Below are 24388 nucleotides of genomic sequence, written 5' to 3' on the forward strand. Positions count from 1 at the left end.
TTTTTTAAAAATGATAAATTTTCAGAATAATTATTAAAAAAAATTAAGATTATAAAATTTGTCAAAGATTATAGTAGAAAATCGTTTTGAAGGCAATTTTCAATTATAATTTATATAGCTCTATTTATTTATTGGTATAAAAACGCTAATTGAAATTGGGAATGTAAATAAACTGAGTGGCGCTTTGCAAAAACTTGCAACCAAACACCCCCTTTACCTCAAGAACCCGCGCTTCTTCTCAAATACGAAAAATCACATTCTCTCCATTGCGATTCTCTACAGTTTTCTCCATTTCACCAATGGCTGAGCCGATCTCACTCCACATTCTCTCAGATGACGATCAGGATCCAAGTTCACTGCACTCTACTCCTCTTCCAATCCAGTCCAAGAAGCGAAGAACAGAGGATTGCGATCCGATCTCTACGCTTCCATACCCTACAATTCTCATCATCGATGATGACCCGACGCCGCGGAAGCCAGGTTCAGACTCCACCCCGTCGTTCGTGGCGGAGACACCGTTGTCCGGTTTATCCAAATCCGATGTCTCAATTGTTAAATGCACCTACGCTTCATCCAATCCGGAAGTTAGGGTTTCGACTTCTGACCAAAAGTTTGCTGGTGAGTTTGGTTATTTTTTATTTTGGGCTGACGATTTCACTCTGTTTGGATCCTCCGAAAAGGAAGGTCTCCCTCATTTTGTTATTTATTCTGTTATGAAAATTATTTAAAGTTTAATTTTTTTACGTTCCTCTTCTTTTTATTTTATTTTTTATCTGTTTTTATTTTTTATTTATTTTTGTCTCTTCTTCGTACTCTGTGTTTCTATGGAGTCTTAATTAGTAGATTATTTGTTGTGTTTGGGTGATTAGCATTTTGGTTAAATTTATTTAGAGTTTTGTTTGTGAATTTAGGATTATAGGCTTACGTTTTGTGGATTTTGTTTAGATTTTGAATTTCTATCTATTTTTCATGAATTTGATTTAATTTATTTGTACTCCCCTTGTTTGCTTTATGTGTTAGAAATTAGCAGATTGATATGTTTGGAGTCTGACAATGAATCTGAAAATGGTATTGGGAGGGGAAATTTGAAGGAAAATGAAAATGAAACGACTTGTGTTGATTCTAATGTTCTGAAAGTTTCAGATTTGAGTTCTCAATTTGTTGAGCCTGCATGTTCTCCGGGTAAGTTTATAAGGTTCAATCTGGTGCCTTGATGTCTAGATTCATAAATGAGTTTCAAAGTTATGAATGAAATTATTTTCATATCTTCTGGAGTTTATTTGTATTGTTCTGTGCTGCATTCTTCATCAGGGTCTGTCAATGAAACATGGATGTATAGAGACGGTTGTAATGTTCCAACATTTTTGGAAGATGATATCCATCAGGTACATTCTTCATGGTTGTGGTGAGTGATGATAATTATACTCCCTTATGCTCATATTTGTACATATATAAAATGTGCAGGTCTAGCAATAGAAATGAAAATAGATTTCTATTTAATTAAAAAAAAACGAAAAATAAAAGAAAAAAATAAACTGGTACCACACTTTCAACAACTTTTTTCTGAAAACGGGTAATTTTTAGAATAACATCAAAATATAGACTGCTATATATATAGATAGTGTTTTGAAAAATGCAAGCACTTCAAGAATTGAAAATGATATAAAAACAACAAGGTCTTAAACATGGCCATTGTTTTCAATTCTAAAAATAAAAACACTTTTGAAAAACCAGTTGCATTTCTGTTATCATTAAATGTTTGCAACCTTTTGGTTCCTTTTCAAACAATGAAGCTGCTTGCTGGAAATATGTTTTAGTGAAATTTCCAGAAGCTCTCATTGAGCATAAGAAAAAAGGTGCATTTGGCTTCCAAGAAGTCAATCCAAACATGGGTTTGTTTCATATTACTAGAAAAGGAACCCTACATCTCCGATATAGCCAAGGTGTCTCAGAGGTGGCACTTACATGTAATCATCCATAGCTAACCACTGCTGTGCTCAAGCTAATTGTGATTCAAATGATTAATGTACCAGCATACATGCTATTGGAGTTTTATAAACCAGTGCTTCAAACTTTAGCACTGGTCATATAATGGTTCTAGTTTTCTCGTGGCAGTAGCAGTAGTGTTCCTTCAGCATAAGAATGATATAATTATTGGACAACTGCTTTCTGTTGTTCATCGTGCATACTCTGTGCCATAATTAGGGTAGAATTGGTGTTCATGAGTGGAAACTTGGTTGTGAATATGTTCTTCATCTTTTGTTATTTATCGGATTTTGGTTTACCTACATGTGAATTCCTGAAGAAACATCTTAACAAATAATTTTATTCAGCATGTTTCTATGATTGGGTGGCAATAAAAGCAGGTAGAGGACCATAGTGACAAAGAAAATGTTGGACTGGAGCAAAAGGATGATGTCCTAAAGCAAAAGAGTACCATTGAAGTTAATGCAGAGAAGAAAAAGAGAATGGACAGAGCAATGGGAACAAAAAATCAAAAGAAAGAAGAAAGAATTCGATTAATGGAAGAAAAGAAACTAAAGAAGCAAGTCAGTATTTTATCTGGTACTGTATTTTGAATTGGCAGATGCTTTTATGGATATAAATGACTGATTAAATCCATTATACAGGAAGAAAAATTGCAGAAAGCCGCTTTGAAGGCTGAAGCTGCTGAGTTGAAGAAATTGCAGAAAGAAAAGCAGAAGTGGGAGAAAGGGAAGCTTGCGCTAAAATCCATTGTGGCTCAAATTGACACCAAGGTTATAGAGTTGGGGTCAATTGGAGGTATGGTCTAATTGATCTTACCTATATCATTTACTTCTCAAATCTGGGATTGGTGATATGGCATCTTCCTCTTCTTATATTTACTGATATCATCTACTTCTCAAATCTGGTATGTGCTGAGCAAATTTTTTGTTTTTTACTTTCTTTAGGACATCTGCTTTCAAGGTTTGCTGAAAAGGGCCTTACATTCCGTGTAACATCAAATCCAATTGCAAGGTCCATTGTATGGACAATGACTGTTCCAGAACAAATTTCACAGGTGATTAAATAATTGGAGTTTGGATATAAAATTTGTAGGCTCTGATATTTAATAGCATCACTATATTCCCACCTTATACTTGTATTTCACTGCAAATAAGCCTGCAATTTATACTGGCAATTTTAATTTTTGGAAATTGATTGTTAGAAGAAACAATTTTATGTGGTTCAGTATCAATACTGTTGCTCCCTGGGCATTGCAACCAAAACATGAGTTGGAGGGTCTAAAATGAAGCAGACTTAAGGTTGAATGTTTCTCTAACAATGGGAAGTGAGCCTTGTCTTGAGGTGGAAGCCTCATATCCCTCAAATTCTGCAGAGAAAAAGCATGAAATGGATTTCAGCCCCTTCTGATGCATATTATCATGGGAAGGTTTATCACTTCATCAAATTGTTTGCTCTTAGCAATTATTTGAGGTGGATATTCCCCTTTTAAAATGCTAATCTGCTAGAGTTTTCTCTTTTGGTTGCCTGCTTTTGGTTTTTATCCTCTGATTTCTTTGGTACGTTACATGATTGCTAGAGACTAGAGTCTTAGTGGTTGATTAAAAACTTGATTTGATCAACTATAATACCTAAAATGACAAAAAGGGAATGAACAATAACAGTTAAAAGGCGTTAGAGGTATTGTTAATTTTTACCTAAACACAAATATTGCCATACTGTAAAACATTCATTAATATACATTTTGTATGTAGCAAAATAAGCTGTTTTTTTTGGCTTGTGTTTGGCTGAATGGTGCCAAGTATTTATAGTTTATCTTAAATTCTTCATCAAACAACTGTTTCTTTGAAGCAAATGCTCTTTAGCCTTGTCTGAGATCATATTACATGTATGGATGTTGTTTCAAATTTTTATCTTGGTACTAGTAATGCTAAAATCATGTGTAATGGTTGCTTTGAATAGCCAACGTGGTACGATTGGCTGTTTTTGAGTTTGACAAATTCACTAACGTAACAAGGCAATAACTATACTGTTAACTTGTTATAAGATTAATTAAGATTTATAGGCTTCCTTGCTATCCATGATGTTTGTGATTCATTTTGAAGTTACTGCATATAAAATTATGTTTTGATAGATATTGACATCTTGAGTTTATTGCAGCTTTCTCCTGAAGGAATGGAAATCCCATATGTATTGCTTATATATGAGGCTGAGGAATTCTGTAATCTTGTTACTAATGAATCTCTTATGGATCATGTTTTGGGTGTTCGGAGTCATTATCCATCTCATACTGTTTGCTATCTCACAAATAGGTTAATGGCCTATATCCATAGAAGGTGAGAAAGTGCTGAAGCTTACTCATAGAATCCTATACCTTATTTTCTATGTTACCTTTGGCTTGGTTAATTTCTAAAACATTTTCTCTTTTCTGTAAAACATTGAGATTTTTATAGTTTTCTTCATTATATAGGAGGGTTAATGAATTGTGCTTATAGAATTTTCTTTGATTAAGTTACTGATATGTATTTCTTTTACATTTTTTGGTTGTTGTCATCTTCTCTCATAATTTTAGACATGCGACTCTGGGGGTCGTTGCATTTTGTTAATATCTAGTGATAGGCATGATGAAAAATATAGTGATGATACACTTCGGTTTGATTGTGGGTTTGTCATTGAGAGAGCAAAAGAAATCAAGTCACATATACAAGTCCATAGTTTTTCCAAATAAGCACTGGATAATTTTATCAAATAAAATTCAATGAGTGTTGACATAGATAGACAGCTATACTTAAAATATTGAAAAAACCAATCATGTAAAACAATTGTCAAATTCTTCTGGTGTATTTCTTCTTTCTAATTAGAAAGGTATTATGGGGGGCAAAAATGAAATCAAAGAAAACAAGCATCTTATGATTGAAAGCATTGTCTTGCATGTAAGTGCACATGATATTTTTACATCTTAGGCAATCCATATATTATATGCTAATCAAACACATAGGAAAAAACTGCTGAAAAAGACTTTAAATGCTTGAGATTTTAAACCACTGTACTCTTGGTTTAGCTTGTAATTGTGATCCTTGATCTTACTGTACTTTTGGGCTACATTGGCAAATTTGGGATTTGGAATTGTTGAATCAAGACAATAAAGCAGCATTTTGGAAGCAGTATGGTCAAGGAATTATCTTGCATAGCTGACCTGTACTTTACAAAAATGTCATAGTTCATTTTATAAGTTGGAAGATCAACAAAATCCTTGCTTCTTAAAATTCTCTCAAGTCCTAACCAGCTGGACAATTTATTTTCCAAGAAAGCACTATCAAATCAACTATACAAATGCAATTTTCCAGAATACAAAACAAGCAGGTCTTTAATAAGATTTTATCTATCGAAGAATTGAAAAAATGAACTAAAATAATTTGTTAATTACTTGTGGTATTGGTTTCTTCATTCTTGTTGACTTCTGTGTATGACAAAGTTAGTACTAGTGTACAACATCCAGGTGTAGTTTTGATTGATAACACCAATAAAAGCTCTTCCTGCATCTATTTCCTTTGGTATAAAATGTATAAAGATTTACTCATGATTCTCAATGCAGCAATTATATTTCTCCTCATAGCTGTCACATAGTTTTTGATTGCTTCTTTTCTAGTTTAAGTCAATTCTCAAACAAGGGTCTATCGCATCTGAGTCACTCTTTATAAGTAAGCTAATTTCCTCTTCTTGCATCATGAGCAGAATTGCATGGCAATGAATTAATTTCATCTACTATTTTGGAATCATAAGTTTTCATCCAAGGATACAACTGGGTTTTTTTCACCATTTTATTGCTATATATTGTCTGTTTAGAGATTCGCAGAAATCAGATCACCTGCCAATTGAAGCAGATGTTATCTATTACAAATATGCAATGTCAATATGTAGATGTGGTGTTTTTTGTTCTTACTTTTTTTCTGGTGTGTGCATGTGATGAACCTTCCAATTTGTTTCTATCAGGAACTATTTGTTTCTATCTTTTGCGGGATATATCCTTGTTAATTGTGTATTACTGCAATGATTTGATGCACATATTTTTTCGTTGTCTTAGGGAGCAGGGACATTACAAGAACCCCACAAATAGTAGCAGTTGGAGACGCCCTCCTGTTGAGGAGGTTAGATCATTTAATGAAAGATCTCTCCCTTTTACTTGCACAGAGCTTGAGAATTTCTAATTTGTGGCTTTTCATAGTTGAAATTAAAAATCTCAATATCCATTTTTGTATTGACAACTGATTTTTGTTATTGTAACAGGTTCTGTCAAAGCTAACCACTCATTTTCTTAGGGTACATTCAAGACAATGCATAGACGAAGCTGAATTAGCTGAACATGTTGTTGGTTTGACATGCAGCTTGGCCTCTTGTCAATTCAGGTATTGCATGCTCATCTTTGTGCAATGAAAACTAACCAGTTCAGGTCTAAATTGTTGAATTAAAATAAAACCTCTAACCCACAACATTAATTTTTGTGGCCTCTTGTAACCTATTATGATATATTTGGTATTATAGAAATAGGTAAATCAAGAGTTCCTGATGTTTTTATTCAGGTTTAAAGCAATTTTCATCATATTACCTAATATACAATACAATGGTGTGATTATGTGGACTGCGTTTGTTCTTCGTCTCTATTCCAAGTTATCTAGTTCTGAGTCTTCTGACCACTTCTATGCTCTCTTCTTTTTCTTTTTTTTTGTTTTAAATTCTTTTTCTCTAGCGTCTTCCAAGTATCCTTAGAAAACCTAGCATTCCAAGTAAACATGGGATTGTTTACTTTTTCTCTAGCAAAACTATTAGGAAATCTTAAAAACCTTTTTACCCCAATTATATGCTTATATCTTGGTTTTGTGTGGATGGGTTTGTGGCTTGATTTACTACACTGGCTTAGGATGCACACACATATATGGGATTTGCTGTGGCTACATTTGGAGGTGGTCAATGTTTCTGGTACTCAAAATATAAAGTTAATGAGCATGTGGCCACTTCTCATCATTAGCTTGTAAAGCATCAATAAGGATGTGGTCACTTCCTCAAAATAGAAAAGTTTAAAATCTGTTAGATGTAGTTCAAATAAAGAAAGCAAAGTTGGGCAAAGTGGGGGGTGGCTCTGGTTAAAGAAGCAACTATTTCGTTAAAAAGAGGGACAAAGAAAGATTCTATTTGTTGGAGAGCTCCTTCATTTTTCATCCAATCTAGTAGGCAATCCAAAATAGGGTTTGGAATAGCATCGGTGACATAGTTTATCTTTCTATCCAATAAGAAAGTATCTTCTGTCCATCAGTTTGCTGATTGCAAAAAGCTTACCTTCATTCAACTGATTATGAATATAAGGTGCACAGAAGTGGTTGAAATGTACAAATGCTGATAAAAAAAAAAGAGAAATATTACTCCACAAAGAACAAAACTATCTGCACAAGCCAAATGCCGAGAAAGCAAATGTATACGCACTAAAACTGCTCTTACACTCAAGGAGGTAAGAACATCTCCTAAGTTACTTATGGATCTATGCATGTGGTCAGAGAACACTTTGGGTGAACACCCATCCGAACAAGTGGGGTCAATACAATTGTTAACCCAACAAATGCTCTCCAAAAAACCATTTAGACACCATTGAACTTCCCAAGCTCTCAGCAATATCTATTATTTTGTGAAGTCAACCATTGAACTTCCACAAGCCTTTCTCCACTCTCCTTTTTAGACACCCATGAATAATAACAGCAGAATCTCCCTTGTAACTTGGATTTGAGTGACTCACCAAGTCACTGATCAGCAAGACATCGTCCTTATCTAAGTAGTATGTGAAGTATGGCAAGTTTGTGACTTACTTAGGTTGTATTAGAGATTTCTTGTAAGAATAAACAGTAAACTCTGGTTAAGGATGCTTGATCTCTTTAGACCATAAATACTAATTGTTTAATGATCTGCCAATAAGTGTCCTGGTATACCTTGATCATGTATCCTATTGGGTATTTGCTTCCCTTGTTTACCCTTCATAGGTTTATCTACCTTGCTGAGAAAGGAAACTCCTGGAAAATCTTGAAAATAAAGAAATTAGTATCTAGTTTTTCTATCTGCTATTGGCCTATGATTCCCCTGATTCTGATGTCTTGTCTTTTTCAGTGAGCATCTGATTTAAAACCAATGAATTCGATTTCTTTAGAATTGCATCATCTTGTAGATCCAAATCAGTATAAGTTGTGTTGGTTTGTTTCATATTTTTCTCATATCTTTTTTTTTCTTTTTCCCCCATTTGCATTCTTTCTCATACTGTTACTGATTGTAATTTAACATTGCTTATTTTTAATTGCAGAAAGAAGTTAACACGGTTATCTGTAAATGCTAATGGTTCCCTTATCCCCAAGGATTCCACAGATAGGAATCTAATAAAAAAGAGTGTCTGGTAGGTATTCTTTTCTCATATTACATTGATCATCAAGTATGACAACAGAAGAAAATCTTTAAATATCTTTCTGCATTTTTCTTAACTTGTGGATTGATAATAATTTCTGTATCGCAGTTCTTATCTGTTACTTTTCACATGTAGAAGTTGCACTGCTCTTTTAGTGCATGAATATCCATTTTGTTTATACCTTTTTCAGCCTAGTTGACTCGCCTCAGATTTAATTTCTGACATACCAAAGAGATGCCAAATTGTGTGATCAATTTAAATATTTATGTCAGTTACGTGTAACAATTTAAAAAAAGAACACTAAGCATATAATATATAACTCCCTTAGCCTTTCTTGACCACCTTAGCCCTTCTTGACCACCTTTTTATTAATGTGTCAAACATACGTCAGCATGAGCAAGATACCATATGGCACTTATTTCCAATTTCTTTGCAAAACATCTCATAATCTGATGTGTGTAGACCACATATGGCATATGTGTTTCTCTGTGTGCGCTTGTGTGGACTGATAACATCCATTGATCTATGTGAGCATGTCATTGTTTTTCCTGATTTTTCTTTTCATATTCAGGTTAAAAGCATTGGTAGCTATCCCAAAGGTACAGCCACGATTTGCTATTGCCATATGGAAGAAATACCCAACCATGAAATCCCTTTTGAGAGTTTACATGGATCCAAGTAAATCAGTGAGTATTATTAGTGGCAGCTCTTTTTTCTATTGATGACCAATTCAGTAGTTTGACCTTTTTATTGGTGCACTACTCCACTTATTGTGAGTGTTATTGCACAGTTCAGTTTGTGCACCAGCGTTTAGGCATCTTACTACTCAAAGTTATACATTGATGGATTTTTTTTGTTTAGCAAGAGCTCTTTAGAATCAGAGCTTGGAATCTTGAAGTAATCACTATCTTGGTTATTTAAGACCCAAACAGATTATTGGGAAAAGGATATGCTGGCACTTTCAGGGATATGTTTGTTTTACTGGGATTAGAAGGGGGGGGAGGCAGAAACTACAAATTAGGTAAATTATCAGCTCACAAATAGATAAAAAGGTCGGTGAAGAAATTGGTTTGGGTAACCAAATCAGAATTGACTATGAACAGGTTATGTTTATCTGAGTTTCTATAAGCACCAACTCAAACTAACTTGATTGATAATTTTGTGAATAAAAAAAGATTGTTGTTCTTAAAACAGCAATTACCATGTCCTCTACATATCATGTGTGTCTGTGTTTCTTTGTACATAGATAAGTTTAGAACTCGTAATGGGGCTCTTGTTGGAAAAGAGAAAACAAAGCTAAGGAAAGCAACTTTGAGAATGGATACTTTCCACATCTTATTCGAGTTATCTTTTGGTTTCCATGAAGATCCCTTTCCTTCTGTGTCTTCTTAGCTATAAACAGTGTATGTAATTATGATATTTAACATTGACTCTTTTATTTAATATGACAGGTGCATGAGAAAGAATTTCTGCTCAAGGACTTGACAACGGAAGGCTTACTTGGTGAAGATAGAAGATTAGGTGAGGTTTGTTCTAAGAGAGTGTACAGAATACTCATGGCTCAAAGCGGAAATATGAAAACCGATGATGTTGAGGATGGTGCTGATTTCTTCAGACACCAATCGTCTTAAATTGTGATTCTTGGCTATCATTGTTATCATATGAACAGAAATAGATCCCTGTATATGGTCACCATCATGTTTCGCCCACGAATTTCTTTGCTCTGCATTATGTTTTGTGTCTCATTCATAAATTCATACATTTCCGAGCATGAGGACTTAGTTGAAGTCAGCTGGAATCCACTCTCTCAAGCAGCATTGAGATTGGCTTTTGATTTCTATCCATGTTGCCGGGTCAGTAAGTCTAAGCAAGTTGGATAGTGACAAGTTGGGTGCAAACAGTGACATTTTTACAGACTATACCCCTGTTCGGCTCTTAGAGGCATAAACCCCAACCAACTCTGACAAGGGTTGCTGGAGCATGCCTGATTATTTAGGCACAAGCTTCTCCCACAGTGACTTGTGCTTCCTGGCTGACCCTATCTTCTTGCTGCTGTTACCTAATCAAGGTGGAGTGTACGTCATCTCTTGTTACCAGGTATTCCTTTGAACCTTCTGGGAAATGATTCCTTTCCAGTTATTAAACAAAATGCAACGATGATTCTCTAGACATTTTCTTCTCTGTATTGACTAGGACACAAAAAGAGGGACCACAATTAGAGTAGAAGAGGGCTGCATTTTCATCATAGTGGGACACCCACTTAAGGGGACTGTCTATTTCCCCTAGTCAATTGCACCTTGTGGTCCTCACCACCTTAGGGCCTAAACTGTGGTCTGCCCCACCACCATCACCAGGTTCAGTCACCATCGCCCGCCACCACTTTCATGATTTCCAATGTGGCATACCACTGCCTTCATGGTTTCCATCCTGGCACAAAACTATAGGCTGCCCTATGTGGAGATGTGCCACCATCAACATCATCCATACTTGTTCCCCAAATGTATTTGTTTCCACCGGACTACCATTAGCCCTGCACACTGATTTCCCATCTCATCAAACACCATCCTTTACTGTACATATACACTGATTCGAATCTTTTCTCATCAACCAAAGTCATCTCAACACCCGTGCACATCGCACTTAGACGGCTCTTTGCCTCTAAACTCCAGAAGTACTCACCTCCCTATATATAATGGACTTGCAGGTCTCCACAACTCATCAAGCTTTTGATCATGGAGAAGAGCAGATCCTTTCCTGACCATCCATACTCCTACTCAGACGCCCGGCATGGGTTTGAGCTACGCTCCAACTCATACAGCTTTAATGGTCCAATAGGCAAGGTGGACGAGTTTGCAACATCCGATAATCCAGAGATGAAGAGGAGAAAGAGGGTGGCATCCTACAACATGTACTCCATGGAAGGTAAGCTCAAATCATCCTTGCGGAACAGCTTCAAATGGATCAAGAACAAGTTCACCGATGACTACTACGACGATATGTAAAAATCCCATCTTCATGTTCCTTTCCTTGTGGACTGATCAAACATCTAAGTGTATGAATCCTACTGAATTTCATGTATTTAGGCTGGAACCGAGCATGCTATTACTAATAAGTTGTCCGCTTCTGGGTTTTATCTGAACGAAGGAAGTACAGTTTTTGCTTAAGCCTTTTAGCCAAAACCCAACTACATAAAAACTAACATAACATCATACACTGCAATCATTTTTTTCATGGGAAATTTTAATGAAGAAACCAGTGAGATATGATCAAGCTAGAAAAGAATAATCCTTACAAAAACAACAAAAACGTATTCCTTTATTCATAATAGCTCAGTTCAGAAAAGAAAGAGTTGACACTCAACAGTTTAGCTATCTTTATCCGGGGCAAAGAGTTTAGCTATCTTCGCAGTATCAAGTGTTCGGAAATCCAAGGTGGAGAGAGACCTATAATTGAAAGTCAGTCTGGGGCCTTCATCCTGGCTGGTATTACTACTGTCTGTCTGGAAGCTATTATATAATATGGGCAGGTTCTTGATGTTCTTGGTAGCATTAGGATGGCCCTCGGTTTTTGGGGCTCTCTTACCATGAGATTGAAGAGCTGGAGAAAGGGAGAGAGGCAATTGGCCTTCTTGCTTCATTGGCTTTGAGCTACTGGATCTACTGCTGGGGCTGTTGCCTGTCTCTTGGCTGGTTGGATCCGTGCTCTTCTCCTCCTAAAATACAAGTGTTTGTGTTTATGCGATGTGCGTAAGAGGATGAATTAATGAACTTTTCCCCGGCAAAAAGAAAATGTAAGATCTGGCCCGAAACGGTGTAGTAGGTCATCTCACAAGAGAATTTGCCCCCATGCATCTTGAACGAAGATTTGGTTTTATCCTGTTCCCAAATCTTTTTGAAGGGGAAGGGTGTTCGTGAAAACATTGCTCTTGCCCCAAGTAAAATGTAAGATGGAATTTGGTTTTCAAAAAAAGTTTGAGAGAAAAAAATAAATAAATTGGGAAAAAGAGAATAAAAGAAAACTTTTATTTTTTCTTTCTTCTATTCCCTTATCTAAGGAAATTTAGGGTATGTTTAATCTGAATTTAGAAAAATTATTTCTCCTACTTAGATTTATGAAAGAAAATAAAATATAATTAAAATAAGTTAAAATTTTATATAATTTTAAATTATTTCTCATATATATTAAAGATTTTTCCTTAAATCTTTTGTCATCCAAACATAGTCTTAAAAGAAAATATTATGAACAGCTCATTTTTCCACCCTTCTCAACAAAACTGAGAAAGAAAATGAATAATTTTTCCCCCTTTTTCCTTAAACCATTTTTTTTCCCTCTCCACCATTTATGAAAACCAAATATATTCTCAACCTTCAAGAGGGCAAACCTTTTCTTCTTAGAATCACTTCAAACTCACAACACTTTGAGAAGTTTCCATGTGGGAGAATCTCCAGAATTTATGCTAAATCAGTAAACTTGAGAGCAAAATTTGTACCTGTGAAGAAGTTCCTGAATCTCCTTTAGCTTCTTCTGCAGTCGGATCCTTTTTCCTACGCCCTTCATTATGTGTTCGAGACTGTTGCCTCGATCTCGAAGTCCTGTGTCTGCTATAAGATTCAAAACCACCATCAGCCAAAATGCAACCTCGTTCTCATCCGACTACATTTGTATGCATTTTAAACATGTTGCATTCTAAGATTTTCTTTTTCCTTCCAACTCCTCTCTCAGCAACCAAACAGATGATTACAGTCTTCTATCAGGAAAAAGAAACTAGATAGTCTAAACAGAATACGTACTTCTTCCTCTTATTGGCTTGAGATGGCTCATCGGCCTCTTTGTAGACGACGACGGGTAGGCCAGAAAGATCACACGGCAATGGGCTCGAAGTAAAGAACTGCAAGCAAAAAATTAAAATTCATTAGAATACGAGACGCAATAGGAAGAAATTAAGTCGGTACTTACCCCGCTTTCAAGAGCGGTCGCGGCACTGCCTCGAAAGGCAGGGTCCAGAGCGAGAAGGGAGGTCAAGAGAGCGAAAGAAGAGGAGGGAAAATCCCTGAATGCGTCTTGAAAACTAGGTTTGTATTGTTGGGGTGGTCTGAAGCTTGTTGGTAGCCTCAACTTTTTCCAGTAATCCTCCGAGGGAGACCCACACAGCTTAAAAATCCTGTGAAGCTGCTCTACCTGAATACACAAAGGGCTTAATATTAACTGCGGACCGGAAGTTGGATGGGTTGGGTTGGATCGATTGAATTAGGCTCAAAGCCAACCTCGAACCCGAGCTTAACCCAAGTTAATAAATACTTAACCTAAATTTGCACGGAATGTGTCAATTGGGCATCATATTTTCAATGTCGGATTCATTCTGATTTAGGTTGATTGGGTTAGTCTAAAGGTTGATTGGATTAAGTGGGACTAACGGTCAATTATAGTTGTACTAAATGTTAGGTAATAAATGATGCATTATTTTATAATAATAAAGAAAAACAAAAACAAATCAATCCATAAAAATAAAGTAATATAACAAAATTTGATTTTTTTTTTCTTTTAAAATTATTTGAAAACAAATAGAATGATTTTTGTAATATATGTAATAATGTAAATAATAAATATTATAAAATATTAAACAAGGTTTGGGTTAGATGAAGTTACTCGAACTTTTAAATTAGGTCTAACCTAAATCGAGTTTGGGTTAAGAAAATTTAATACAAATCGAATCAAAATATTAAAAACACTTGTCCAAATCTGTATAAATATTGTAATCGAACTAAAGGATGGCCTATCTCAAGTTGAGTTGAGGAAAGGGTTAACATGCAAAAGGGAGAATTGAGTAAGAAAGCTTGAATCTTCAGTGAAACGAATTTTGAAACAGACTAAACATTGATGCATACTTATTCCATTGGAAGATAAATCGGTAAAACAGGGAATGATCCCAAACACCTCCTATCATTACCTGTGGGGTATGAATGGAAGTTTACCTCAGTTCTACCAGGCATGATAGGCCTTCCAGTGAACATTTCTGCAAGAAGGCAACCCACACTCCAAAGATCAATACCAACTCCATAGTCAGTAGAACCTAACAGCAGCTCTGGAGCTCTGTACCAAAGTGTCACCACTCTACTTGTAAGGGGCTTCTTTGGTTTTGGGTCTAGAAAATTTGCAAGCCCAAAATCTGCTATCTTGAGCACCCCATTTTTGTCTATCAACAAATTTGATCCTTTAAGGTCCCTGTGTAAAATCCCCCTCTCATGGCAATGCTGGACGCCTGCTAGCAGTTGCTGCATATAGAACTTCACCTGCAAGTTAAAAAAACATCAAATCAATGTCACCAACTTCTTTAAATTCACTGTCATTGTGAATTGATCGGTAACCTAATCCAACCCAACCCAACTTTTGAAAGGACTTTCACAATTATTTTTTAATATTCAAGTCGAGATCCAAACTAAATTGGATTGGAATTAAGGTTTAGACAACTGCATCTCAATTTGATTTTTTTTCGTAATATTTATAATTTGTAGTATCTTATATAATAATTTTTATTTTATTTTATATTTTAACTTTGTAAGTTTTGATAGTAGAAAGAAATTAAAAACTAAAAAAAAAAACATCAATTAATCCATCCAATCCAAGAAATTAGAAAAAATAAGGTGAACACTAATTTTACAACCCGTCCAAGTTGCAGCCAGCCTTAGAATTTACTCAATATAGAGATGGAAGTATTATTACTTCACTGACATACACCCATGTAAGCAGAGATGCTGCAAACTTCAAAAACTAATTGATAAAAGTGAGAGTAGAGAATTGAACCTGTGGTTCAGTTAGCCTCCCGTTTGGGCGGGAAATGACTCTGGTTAAGTCAGTTGGCATGAAATCGAAAACCAGATAAAGACTATACTGCATTCTGGATGTGGCCAGTCCTTCAAGCTTGATGATGTTGGGGTGATCAAGCTTCTGCAGTATCATAATCTCTCTTGCCATGAACTTCACGCTCTCGGCCTCTGATGTATCAAACCTCACCTTCTTCAAAGCAACAATCTTCCGAGTCTCTCTGTCCCGAGCTTTGTACACATTGCTGTATGTTCCCTGGCCTACCTGCAGAAGGAAGAAGAACCACCAAAACCCAGTTCAGATCATGTGTTTCTATCCACAATTTCCACAGACCCATCTGGAAAAAGAAGGTAAATTATCTGTAAAATCTTCAAATTAGGTCGAGAATCTCCCGAAATTGACAATCTGAAAAGACAAACCTTGGCAAGCTTCTCATAGGAATCGACACTTTTCGGAACCAAGCCTACCAAAGCATCTCTGTGGATGTTGTCGACAAGCCACTTGGGCCACCCATCAACCAGCTCGTCTCCTCCAATCCTCTTCACTGTAATCTTCTGAGAAACATTCCCACCACCGCCATTAAGCTTATTCTCATCTTCTCTGCCAACCATCTCCTCTCCTCCTCCACCACCACCGCCGCCGTCCACAAGCGTACCGGCGCTCTTCCCATCCAGTTTCTCTGGTGGCTTATGACGGATGGGTCTTCCTCCATATCCTCTCTTCGCGTACCCATTCTGCAGTTTCAGCTTGACAAGCCCCTCAGATGGGGAGTAGACGGAAGGTCTAGTCTGAACACACCCCATAGAATCTGTGGGAATCCCCGGTGGTTCTTCTGCGGGAACAGCAAGATGACATAGTAAGGAAGGAGAGAAAGGATAGATGGCGATGATGGGAAGAGAATAAATTTTGATGAAAAAGAGGAGGTGAGAAGAAGACAGATGGAGCCGGCGAGAATTGGAATTATGGATGAAAACTGGGAGTAAGAGTCTTCGGAAATGACTCCGCTTTCTCCGCCATGGGGATTGGGTGGAGAATGGAAAAAGATTGAAGTGTCTGTTTTCTCCATTTTCCACGACTTGGACTGCTTTCACTATGAAGTTTTTGGTAGTTTTGACGGTTAGTCCTCTCTTGGATTCGGCGGGCATGTTTATTTATATTTGTGTATTTTACGGGAAAAAAAAAGTATTTCTAAAAGCACCGTCTCTCTTTGTCGCCCATGTACCATGTTAAACTTCTAAATTATCAATTTTTCCTAGAAACTTAAATTTATAGGATTTAGGATTTAAGTTTAATATAAATATTTAAATTATTATATCTAATTAATTTATAAGAGTACTAAAATTAATAATAGGTTTTTTATTTTTATAAATAAGGGATATTTATATCATAAATTTATAATTATATGTAGTAAGTATATTTTCAAAAATCAATTTTCATATATTATTTAAATAAGACTTATTTCTTTTTTTTTTTCTTAAAAAAAAGTTAGATAAATAATAAAGGAAAAAAAGAATAATATAAGTCTTCTTGATACATTTATGTATGTTTTTTTTTTATAATTAATTTGATAAGGTGACAAATGAAAGTTTAACAACGGTAGGAAAGATTAAAATGTTTTGTAAAAAGGAAGAATTTTCCCAAGAAAATAATGCTTAGGATACCAAGAGCATACTTAAACAATGGTTGAAGTTCCAAGGAATTCCTTTGGGAATTGTATAGAAAGAGGGAAAAAGAAATGTGAAAAGCATAAAACTAGAAAATGATGTTCCATACCGATTAGAATGATAGTTTGAACCGTGTGAAGAGAAAGAATATGGTAGACTAGACTATAATATGTTGAACCAATGACCAAGGACTGGTGTAATAATGCATTCACAATTCCACCACCAAGCTAAGGTCCTTATGGGGCATAAAATTACAGCTGTTTTCTTTCACGCCCAACATTATTTGCCATAATAAAAAAGAGCATGACAAAATATTATTTTTATATCTATATATAAAAATAAAATAAAAAATAGAACATTTTTATTTAGAGTTTGTAATACATTAAATCACCATTGACTATCTAAATAAATGAAAGAAAAATATATTAATATTATATATATATATATATATATATGTTATATTACCAAACAAGTACGATATCAAACTCTGAATCTAAGCCATTGATGTGTGCGATTAAATCTAAATTGTTAGAATAAATGTATAAACAAATAGAACTCAAATACAAATAAACAAAACATTAATGAAGGTATAAGCAAATAGAACCATCTTTGACAAAGGTCCATTTTTTATTGGTCTCCCAATTTATTGTTCTAAACAAATAACATTGCTTGAACGATAATTCATATATGATCAAAAATTGCTAATCACACTACCACTTTGCTATTACCTTGCTAAACGACAGATTATTTTTTTATGATAAAAAATGAACTTTTATGACATATATGATCAAATATATGAATGATATTTGTAATATCATTCTTAAGTTTAAGATAACAATAATAAGTGTTGACAGCACAATATGGTAAGTTATTCTATGCTCAACCTTACTGAAAAGAGCTTTTAAACCTAATTCAAGAATCAAAAAGCTTGGTCAAGAATGCAACAAACCTGAAACAATCTTGCATTGGTGCTTGTTCTTACCATCAACTATTACAAAGCAAACAAGCTACTACATATGGCAAACAAACATCAGCCCTGCCAATAATACGGTTGAAAACAGAAGAAATGACACCATTTTGATGAAAACAATTCCACAACTTAACAATATATGGAACATAACTCTAATTCTTTTTTCTTGCTTCCCTGTCCCAAAAGAAAAAGAGAGAAAAAAAGGAGAAAAGAAAATGGATTTCCATTTTATCCAGATTTCTATCAAATAATAACTTGAGATTTAAATTTCAATGGGGTTTACAGAGTAAGTTCAAAATATAACAAACTTTTTCATCCAAATCAGCAGCAAAATTAGGACAAATATGGACATGGAAGAATTACTTCTCACAACCTAATAAATGTAGTTTTTCTTGCCAGTTTTATTTTTCCACTCTTGGCATCTTGAAAAGACAAAATAACTAATCATATTCACTTCAGTACATTCCTAATTCTCTTGCTAACTTTGCAGTTAAATCTGAATTTAAGGAATAACTTCATGCCTCCAGAGTTCAGCATGAACTCACAATTTCGCTGGTAATGAAGTCTCCATCTCAGTGATAGATTTGCTGGGATGTCACTAGAAAGCATTCTCAGATGAGAATGAGTCTATGGAATTGGGAAACGGAGATGTCCATCTTGGGGTTGCTATCTAACAAATCCGCTGAGGCTAATACTGTCCCCATTGATAATCTTCCGAGAGGAGGACAGGCCAAGATCAAAGGGTCCCAAAGAGTCATTCTGAATTCAGCCATTAAAAAATAAATCAAATCAGCAATTCTATGTCATACATAGAACAACCAATACAAAATTTTCAACAAGAGATTCCATTACCCATTTGATGCCTGCCAGCCCAAGGCTGCTATCATCAGCAAAGATGCCTCCTGAACAAAGCAATGGGTCTGTTTTGGATTCTTGACAAGTATGGTCTTGTGGAAGCCCAGTTTGACCGGTGACCTGAAAAACAGTGCAAAAAGACATGAAAACCATGGGACCAGACAGTTTGGATGGATCAAATGTGTCATCTTATATCAAAACCAACAAGTTGATCCAAAAGAGTTTTAGTTCTTATCCAGATGCATGAAGCCAGTCATAATAATATGTAACAGCTAGGTATCTTTCAGGTCACCTATTTGGTACTCTAAAAAAAATTTCTTCCTTCAAGAAGCAATAAATCCCATACAAACATAATATGAACGTCTTGATTCCCGCCGAATCCTACGGGTATGAACCATTTCTAAAGGTTCATTTATGTTATGTAATAGAGTAACTTTTTTTATACTAAAATTGAAGCTTAGTTGCTGTCAACTAACAAATTTAACTACATTTATCAAGCAATTCCTTAAGTGCAGGTATAGAGAAAAACATCTAAATAAAGATTTAGCAAACCTCTGCAAATTTAGGAAGCTTGAATGACTTGGAACCAGCATCCTGGCTGCAGGCTCCAGAATTAGCACCCCCTAAAACCAGAAAATCTTTGCCTGAGGAAGAGAATTTTTGACATGGAAATGCATGACATGTTTCTTCTGCATCCAAAATAGATGAGTGCACCTCATGGGAGGGCAGCCTTGGGCCTTGAGGAAGCTGCATTTGGCCAGCAATAAAAGCATCAAATGAGTCAGAGATTAACAGAGAAGGTTGCAAGCCCGAATTGCTTTTATTTGTCTTTGGACTGCAGTTGTTAAATTTTCCCTGCAAGGAAGCTTCAGAAAGCAGGCCACCAATGCTTATGTTGGTTAGACAATCATCCCATAGTGCTGATGGTCGTGAAAGGCCATTATCCATCCTGATTTCATTATCCTGATTAGAACAAAATGAGATTATTACATAGAAGTAAAACATGTATTTGGGTTTAAATTGCATATGATTCTCCGAATTTGCATGGATTCTTTAGCAGCAAAACTGACAAAAGGCTGGTTGAAAAAAATGGAGTGAGTGATGAACTTTGACCACTTAATCCAAATAAATAAAAAAGGGGAAAGAAATAAAACCTTTATGTAGGAAAATAAATTAAAGAATTTTCAAAATCATCTGTTCATCCTGAGCCTCTTATATGATTAATTACAATTCATGAACTGGAAGCCGGTTAATTATGAAGATTAAACTAATCATGTAGAGAATTTCCATGTGAATATTATAATAGAAAATTAAAGAAAGAATAAAAATCAAAAGAATACCTGAGGTTCAACAGATAAGTCTAAATGCATCTTCTCTGCCACAACTGCATTTGTCACTTCATTTATATTGGTTGGTTTATAATCTTCTCCTGTTACCTCAATCTGTTTCCTTTTGCCATATGTTTTCTCCACATTTGAACTGCAACCTTTCTGTATGCCTCCAGATTGTGAACAACTTTCAAAGGGAGTGAATGTAGAAGGTATCCTAAAGCTTGACTTGCTCCCATCAGACTTCTGACTGCAATTATTGAGCTTGGCTTGCAAATATGCTTCAGACAGCAGACCTCCGATGCTAATGTTAGTTAGACTATCAGCCCATAGATCTGATGTTTGTGATAGGCCATTATCCACCCTCACTTCATCAAACTGGTTAGAACAAAGTGGCATGAATTATAAAAGCACGTGTTAAAGGTTAAGTTCCTCTGACTAAAAACATGAGTCCTTTAGCAACAAATCTGGACATATCTGGACTAAATTATTGTGCAGACTTAACCTTCATCTGATGGCTTTTGTACATTCAATATCAAGGCTTTCTAAGATATTGTCACTGTTTGAGTAAAATGGCCGAAACCAAACAGTCATAGCAATCATTTACTATTTATGATGTATTATATTGTAATAAACAGTCATGTCCACCTCAAATAAGGTGCTGATGGAGATTAATAAGATAACGAACAAACAAAAAAGGGGGACAATTTCAGCCAACATACCACAGGATTAACTGATACATCCATAGATGTCTTCTCAACTGCAGCCACATTTGCCCCTTCACTTATGTTATTTGTTTTAAACTTGTTTCTTGTTAACTCGATTGGTTTTCCTTTACCATATAAATTCTCAATATTTGAACTGCAACCTTTCTGTACACCTTCAGATTTTGAACAAGGCTCAGAGGCAATTGATGTGGAAGGTGTTGCAAAGGTTTTAGGATCACTAGAGAACCAGCCATACCTTGAAAGACAAATCGAATTAGAAAAGCAAGCTAAACTACACAACACACAAAGAGGATAAAGTGGTTATATACATACTTCAAGCGAAAAACAGAAGGACTTCCAGTAGCTGCATAGACATCTCCTGCACTGATGTCACCATCATTCAAAGACCATGTTCTATAACTAGACATATTTTCAAGTGCCACATGGTATGGAAAAAGTATGGGGTCTCCCAGTGATATGCTTGAACTACCCCACTTACTATTGATATGCTTGAGTACAGAGGATATCTTCTTCCGAGCTCTTAGGGTGAGTTCCAAGTATGGATGATGTCCATCCTATAAGAAAGAGAAATTAACTTCTATAAATTTCCAAATACAGGTTTCACTGGTAAAGAGTTCCTCATTATTTCAACACTTTGTGATTTACAATTTTACCCTCTCCAATCCTATGCGAGTGCCTTCATCTATTGGGAAAAGCTGCAACTTGATCTTTGAAGAAGGATCAAGTGTTTGTCCCAAAACAAGCTTGAGGACAGATGATTCTTTTGTTGTTTCTGGAGGACATGTTCTTTTGTCTGGAAGCTGCTGACACAATGCCTGACCTGTGATAGAAGATAACTTGTCTTCTTGAACCAAAAAATGTTCATTTTTCCCTAAGAAGAAAAGATTAAAAAAAAAACGTAAGCATAAAAGACAAGGAAATGATGTGACAGTTCATCTCTCGTTTTTTCTTCCCTTATTTCCTTTTTCTGAGCAAGCAAATTGAACTAAACTGAGAGGCTACACAAGTCCAAAATACCAAATTTAACAAAGAATTGTTTACGATATCCTATATAAACCAAATCGGGCTTTTGTAAAGAAGAGAGTAAAATGACACTCTAAATGGTAACTTAACACAAAAAATACCAGTTGCTTTGCGACCTTGTGCACTATTTCTCTTTGTAGATTTATTGACACCTATCGAACCTGTACTTCCATAGCAATTTGTGGGAGGCTCAACTCTCTTTCCCTTTCTCTCTTTACCAGTTTTCATGGTAGCTTGGATCTCCTGCAAGCATCAGTTCACACTCATCTTTATCTTCCTTGTAAATAACAATATTTCAAAACCTAGCTTAAGAAACTTTTGGTATTAAAATTCAGCAATGATACTACATGAGCATTATCATGGCATGCTCCTAATTGTTTATGCAAAAAAAAAAAAAAAAAAAATGCTTCCAAGATAATTAACACCATAAAAAAATAAAATAAAATAAGAGAAAAACAGGCTAAATAAATAAACACAAAACACAAGAATCATGCAGCCTTTTTTTGTGGCAGCAGGTGAAGATGATTGAAGAAGAATACAGTAAGGAAACTTCAAATACCAAAACAATGAGCAAAAAACAGCCTTGAAAAATTGAAATCATTTAGACTTGAAGGTTCTCATAAATAGAATAGCTTCCACTAGGAATCAAGTCAAAAATAAAAAGCATAACCTCACAGAAAAACTCTAGCTAGTCAAGTTGGCAGCTGAAAAATGTAAGAAAAACAAACAAAAAATTTTACTTTTATAACAGCCAAACACATTACTATTAGGGTTTTTGAATCTTTAAAAAAAAAAATGGAAGTACAATATAATCTAATTTTGCACAATGAAATGCACCTGAAGTAAATATCAATACATCTAGATGTCTCAAGAAATCAAATACCCAATTTTCCAGAAGGTTAGGTCACACCATTGTGAATGTAACTGCAGGGCAGAGATTAATGGGAACACAAAAGAGACTATCTCCCCACACAATTTCATGTGATGAATAAAACACCGATTTCTGTAACATAGGTTTTGTATCCAATTAAGGAAGTACCATCCAAGTTCAATCGCAGGTTAACATATCATCATCATTAGGGCTTTAGACTCACCCATATACACATGCAACATCACAAAATTTACAGCTGCAGTTTAAATACTATTCTAAAAATAAATCTCACCTAAAAATTTTAAATTCATATCAAATCATGAAAAATTATAGATAGTAAATGAAACATAGAAAATTTTGGTGAATAAAGTAAGCTCAGTTGATGGCCAAGAAAGTGGAGGAAACTCCTTATAACCCCCCAAAAATAAAACAAAAAACATAAAAACGAACGAACGAGGCATAAAAACCCACTTTACTATCCGATTCACTTGTTCGAACTGAGCCTCAGAAACACAATCACAGAAAACATAAGGTAAGACCCAAAAACCTCCCTTTCCTTTCTTCGCTCCATTTTCTCAGCAACCAAAAACCCAATCATCAACTAGGGTTAGGATTTTGTACCAACAAAAACACGCGCGCGCGCACATACAAAGAGTATGCGTTAACCGTTCATAATCACATCACCTTTGAATCACCACCAAATTTCATACAATTCTCAGGCCCAAATCCAAACCACCACAACCAAAACCAGAAAACCCAAGTCCTCCGACCTAATTACCCACTACTTTGAACACCCAATTTCGAAATTGAAAGAGCTGGGAGTGAAATCCAATTTTGAATTGAAATCAAACGGCGCAAATAAACATTACGGAATCACATATGAGACAGAAATTGAGTACCTAATCGAAGCCTATATCAGATCACCGACTCGAACGATCTCCAGAGGAAGAGAGAATTGGCGGCAATGAATTTCCAAGTGTTTCAAAATACGATTGCCGCCTTTATCCAAAAACGAAAAAATGAAAGACGTGTAGGTTTTGCTAACTTGCGCTTGGCTTGTTCTACCCGCCACCCCGAGATTGCCACGTGACTTGTGAGTGACCCTGAGTTGTTTTTTTTTTTTCTTTGACCTTTTTCCTTTAGATCATATTAATTACACACTATTTAGAATATATATATTAATTTAACTTTAAAAATAAGTTATAATAATAAATAAAAAATATTTTGTTTGTTGTTTTTGATAATTAAGATATAAAAATATTTTTTGATCATTTATTTTTATTTCATTTGTTTGTGGTGGATTCATAGAATTTTAATTTTTTATCAAATTAATAATTTTTATAAATAGGTTTCACAAAATATGTTATTTTGCTATAACAGAAATGATATCTATTGTTGCACTCTCTACTCCAATTATGAGAATTTTAAATAAAATATCTATTTGAATTTAAATAGATATATATATATATATATATATATATATATATATATATATATATATATATATATATATATATATATATATATATATATATATATATATTATTAGGAAATTGATATGACAATAGCCAAAAAAGAAGCTCATAACCATATACTATAAAAAATAGGTAAAGATGGTATGGATTTACTTAAAAGAAATAAAAAATATTAATTTTTGTTCTGAATAACTCATTTTTTATATAAATGTTTTTTACCACTTCAT

General features: G+C 35.0%; 4 protein-coding genes across 10 annotated transcripts; 2 read left to right on the forward strand and 2 right to left on the reverse strand.

Moving 5' to 3' along the window:
- The first annotated feature begins 185 nt into the window (after positions 1 to 185).
- LOC100254360 (crossover junction endonuclease EME1B) lies at positions 186 to 11589 on the forward strand. Of its 2 annotated transcripts, none has more exons than XM_059738714.1 (13): positions 186 to 618; positions 1021 to 1182; positions 1312 to 1385; positions 2364 to 2549; positions 2631 to 2784; positions 2934 to 3043; positions 4147 to 4322; positions 6071 to 6134; positions 6274 to 6392; positions 8327 to 8416; positions 8997 to 9111; positions 9877 to 10522; positions 11130 to 11589. In XM_059738714.1, exons 1-12 carry the CDS (start codon positions 300 to 302, stop codon positions 10054 to 10056), a joined length of 1749 nt encoding a protein of 582 aa, XP_059594697.1. In that variant the 5' UTR covers positions 186 to 299; the 3' UTR covers positions 10057 to 10522; positions 11130 to 11589. The 2 variants fall into 2 exon arrangements, with proteins under 2 accessions (XP_059594697.1, XP_010652885.1); XM_010654583.3 differs by having other exon boundaries at positions 194 to 618; positions 2367 to 2549.
- Positions 10959 to 11589, forward strand: LOC104879927 (uncharacterized). The gene has a single exon (XM_059738715.1). The coding sequence runs from the start codon at positions 11158 to 11160 to the stop codon at positions 11425 to 11427; it is 270 nt and encodes an 89-aa protein (XP_059594698.1). The 5' UTR covers positions 10959 to 11157; the 3' UTR covers positions 11428 to 11589.
- A 118-nt stretch (positions 11590 to 11707) lies between these two features.
- On the reverse strand, positions 11708 to 16425 carry LOC100852489 (probable serine/threonine-protein kinase At1g54610). 2 transcript variants are annotated; one of them, XM_003632487.4, is made up of 7 exons: positions 15667 to 16425; positions 15227 to 15511; positions 14398 to 14715; positions 13382 to 13603; positions 13216 to 13313; positions 12915 to 13023; positions 11708 to 12137 (listed from the first exon to the last, which is right to left on the reverse strand). In XM_003632487.4, the coding sequence occupies exons 1-7, from the start codon at positions 16390 to 16392 to the stop codon at positions 11790 to 11792; spliced, it is 2106 nt and encodes a 701-aa protein (XP_003632535.2). In that variant the 5' UTR covers positions 16393 to 16425; the 3' UTR covers positions 11708 to 11789. The 2 variants fall into 2 exon arrangements, with proteins under 2 accessions (XP_003632535.2, XP_019076915.1); XM_019221370.2 differs by having other exon boundaries at positions 12915 to 13026; positions 15667 to 16424.
- Positions 16426 to 18118: 1693 nt separating this feature from the next.
- LOC100259470 (TSL-kinase interacting protein 1) lies at positions 18119 to 23704 on the reverse strand. Of its 5 annotated transcripts, XM_019220857.2 has the most exons (10): positions 23371 to 23551; positions 21917 to 22058; positions 21446 to 21663; positions 21271 to 21346; positions 21105 to 21150; positions 20787 to 21027; positions 20077 to 20442; positions 19289 to 19699; positions 18734 to 18856; positions 18119 to 18640 (listed from the first exon to the last, which is right to left on the reverse strand). In XM_019220857.2, exons 1-10 carry the CDS (start codon positions 23392 to 23394, stop codon positions 18548 to 18550), a joined length of 1740 nt encoding a protein of 579 aa, XP_019076402.1. In that variant the 5' UTR covers positions 23395 to 23551; the 3' UTR covers positions 18119 to 18547. The 5 variants fall into 5 exon arrangements, with proteins under 5 accessions (XP_019076402.1, XP_010652887.1, XP_002275388.2 ...); XM_010654585.3 differs by lacking the exon at positions 23371 to 23551 and adding an exon at positions 23586 to 23704 and having other exon boundaries at positions 21105 to 21346; positions 21977 to 22058; XM_002275352.5 differs by lacking the exon at positions 23371 to 23551 and adding an exon at positions 23586 to 23704 and having other exon boundaries at positions 21105 to 21346.
- Between the last annotated feature and the right edge of the window lie 684 nt (positions 23705 to 24388).

Source organism: Vitis vinifera, chromosome 7, assembly GCF_030704535.1.
Source record: "Vitis vinifera cultivar Pinot Noir 40024 chromosome 7, ASM3070453v1".
In the NCBI taxonomy this organism is placed as follows: domain Eukaryota; kingdom Viridiplantae; phylum Streptophyta; class Magnoliopsida; order Vitales; family Vitaceae; genus Vitis; species Vitis vinifera.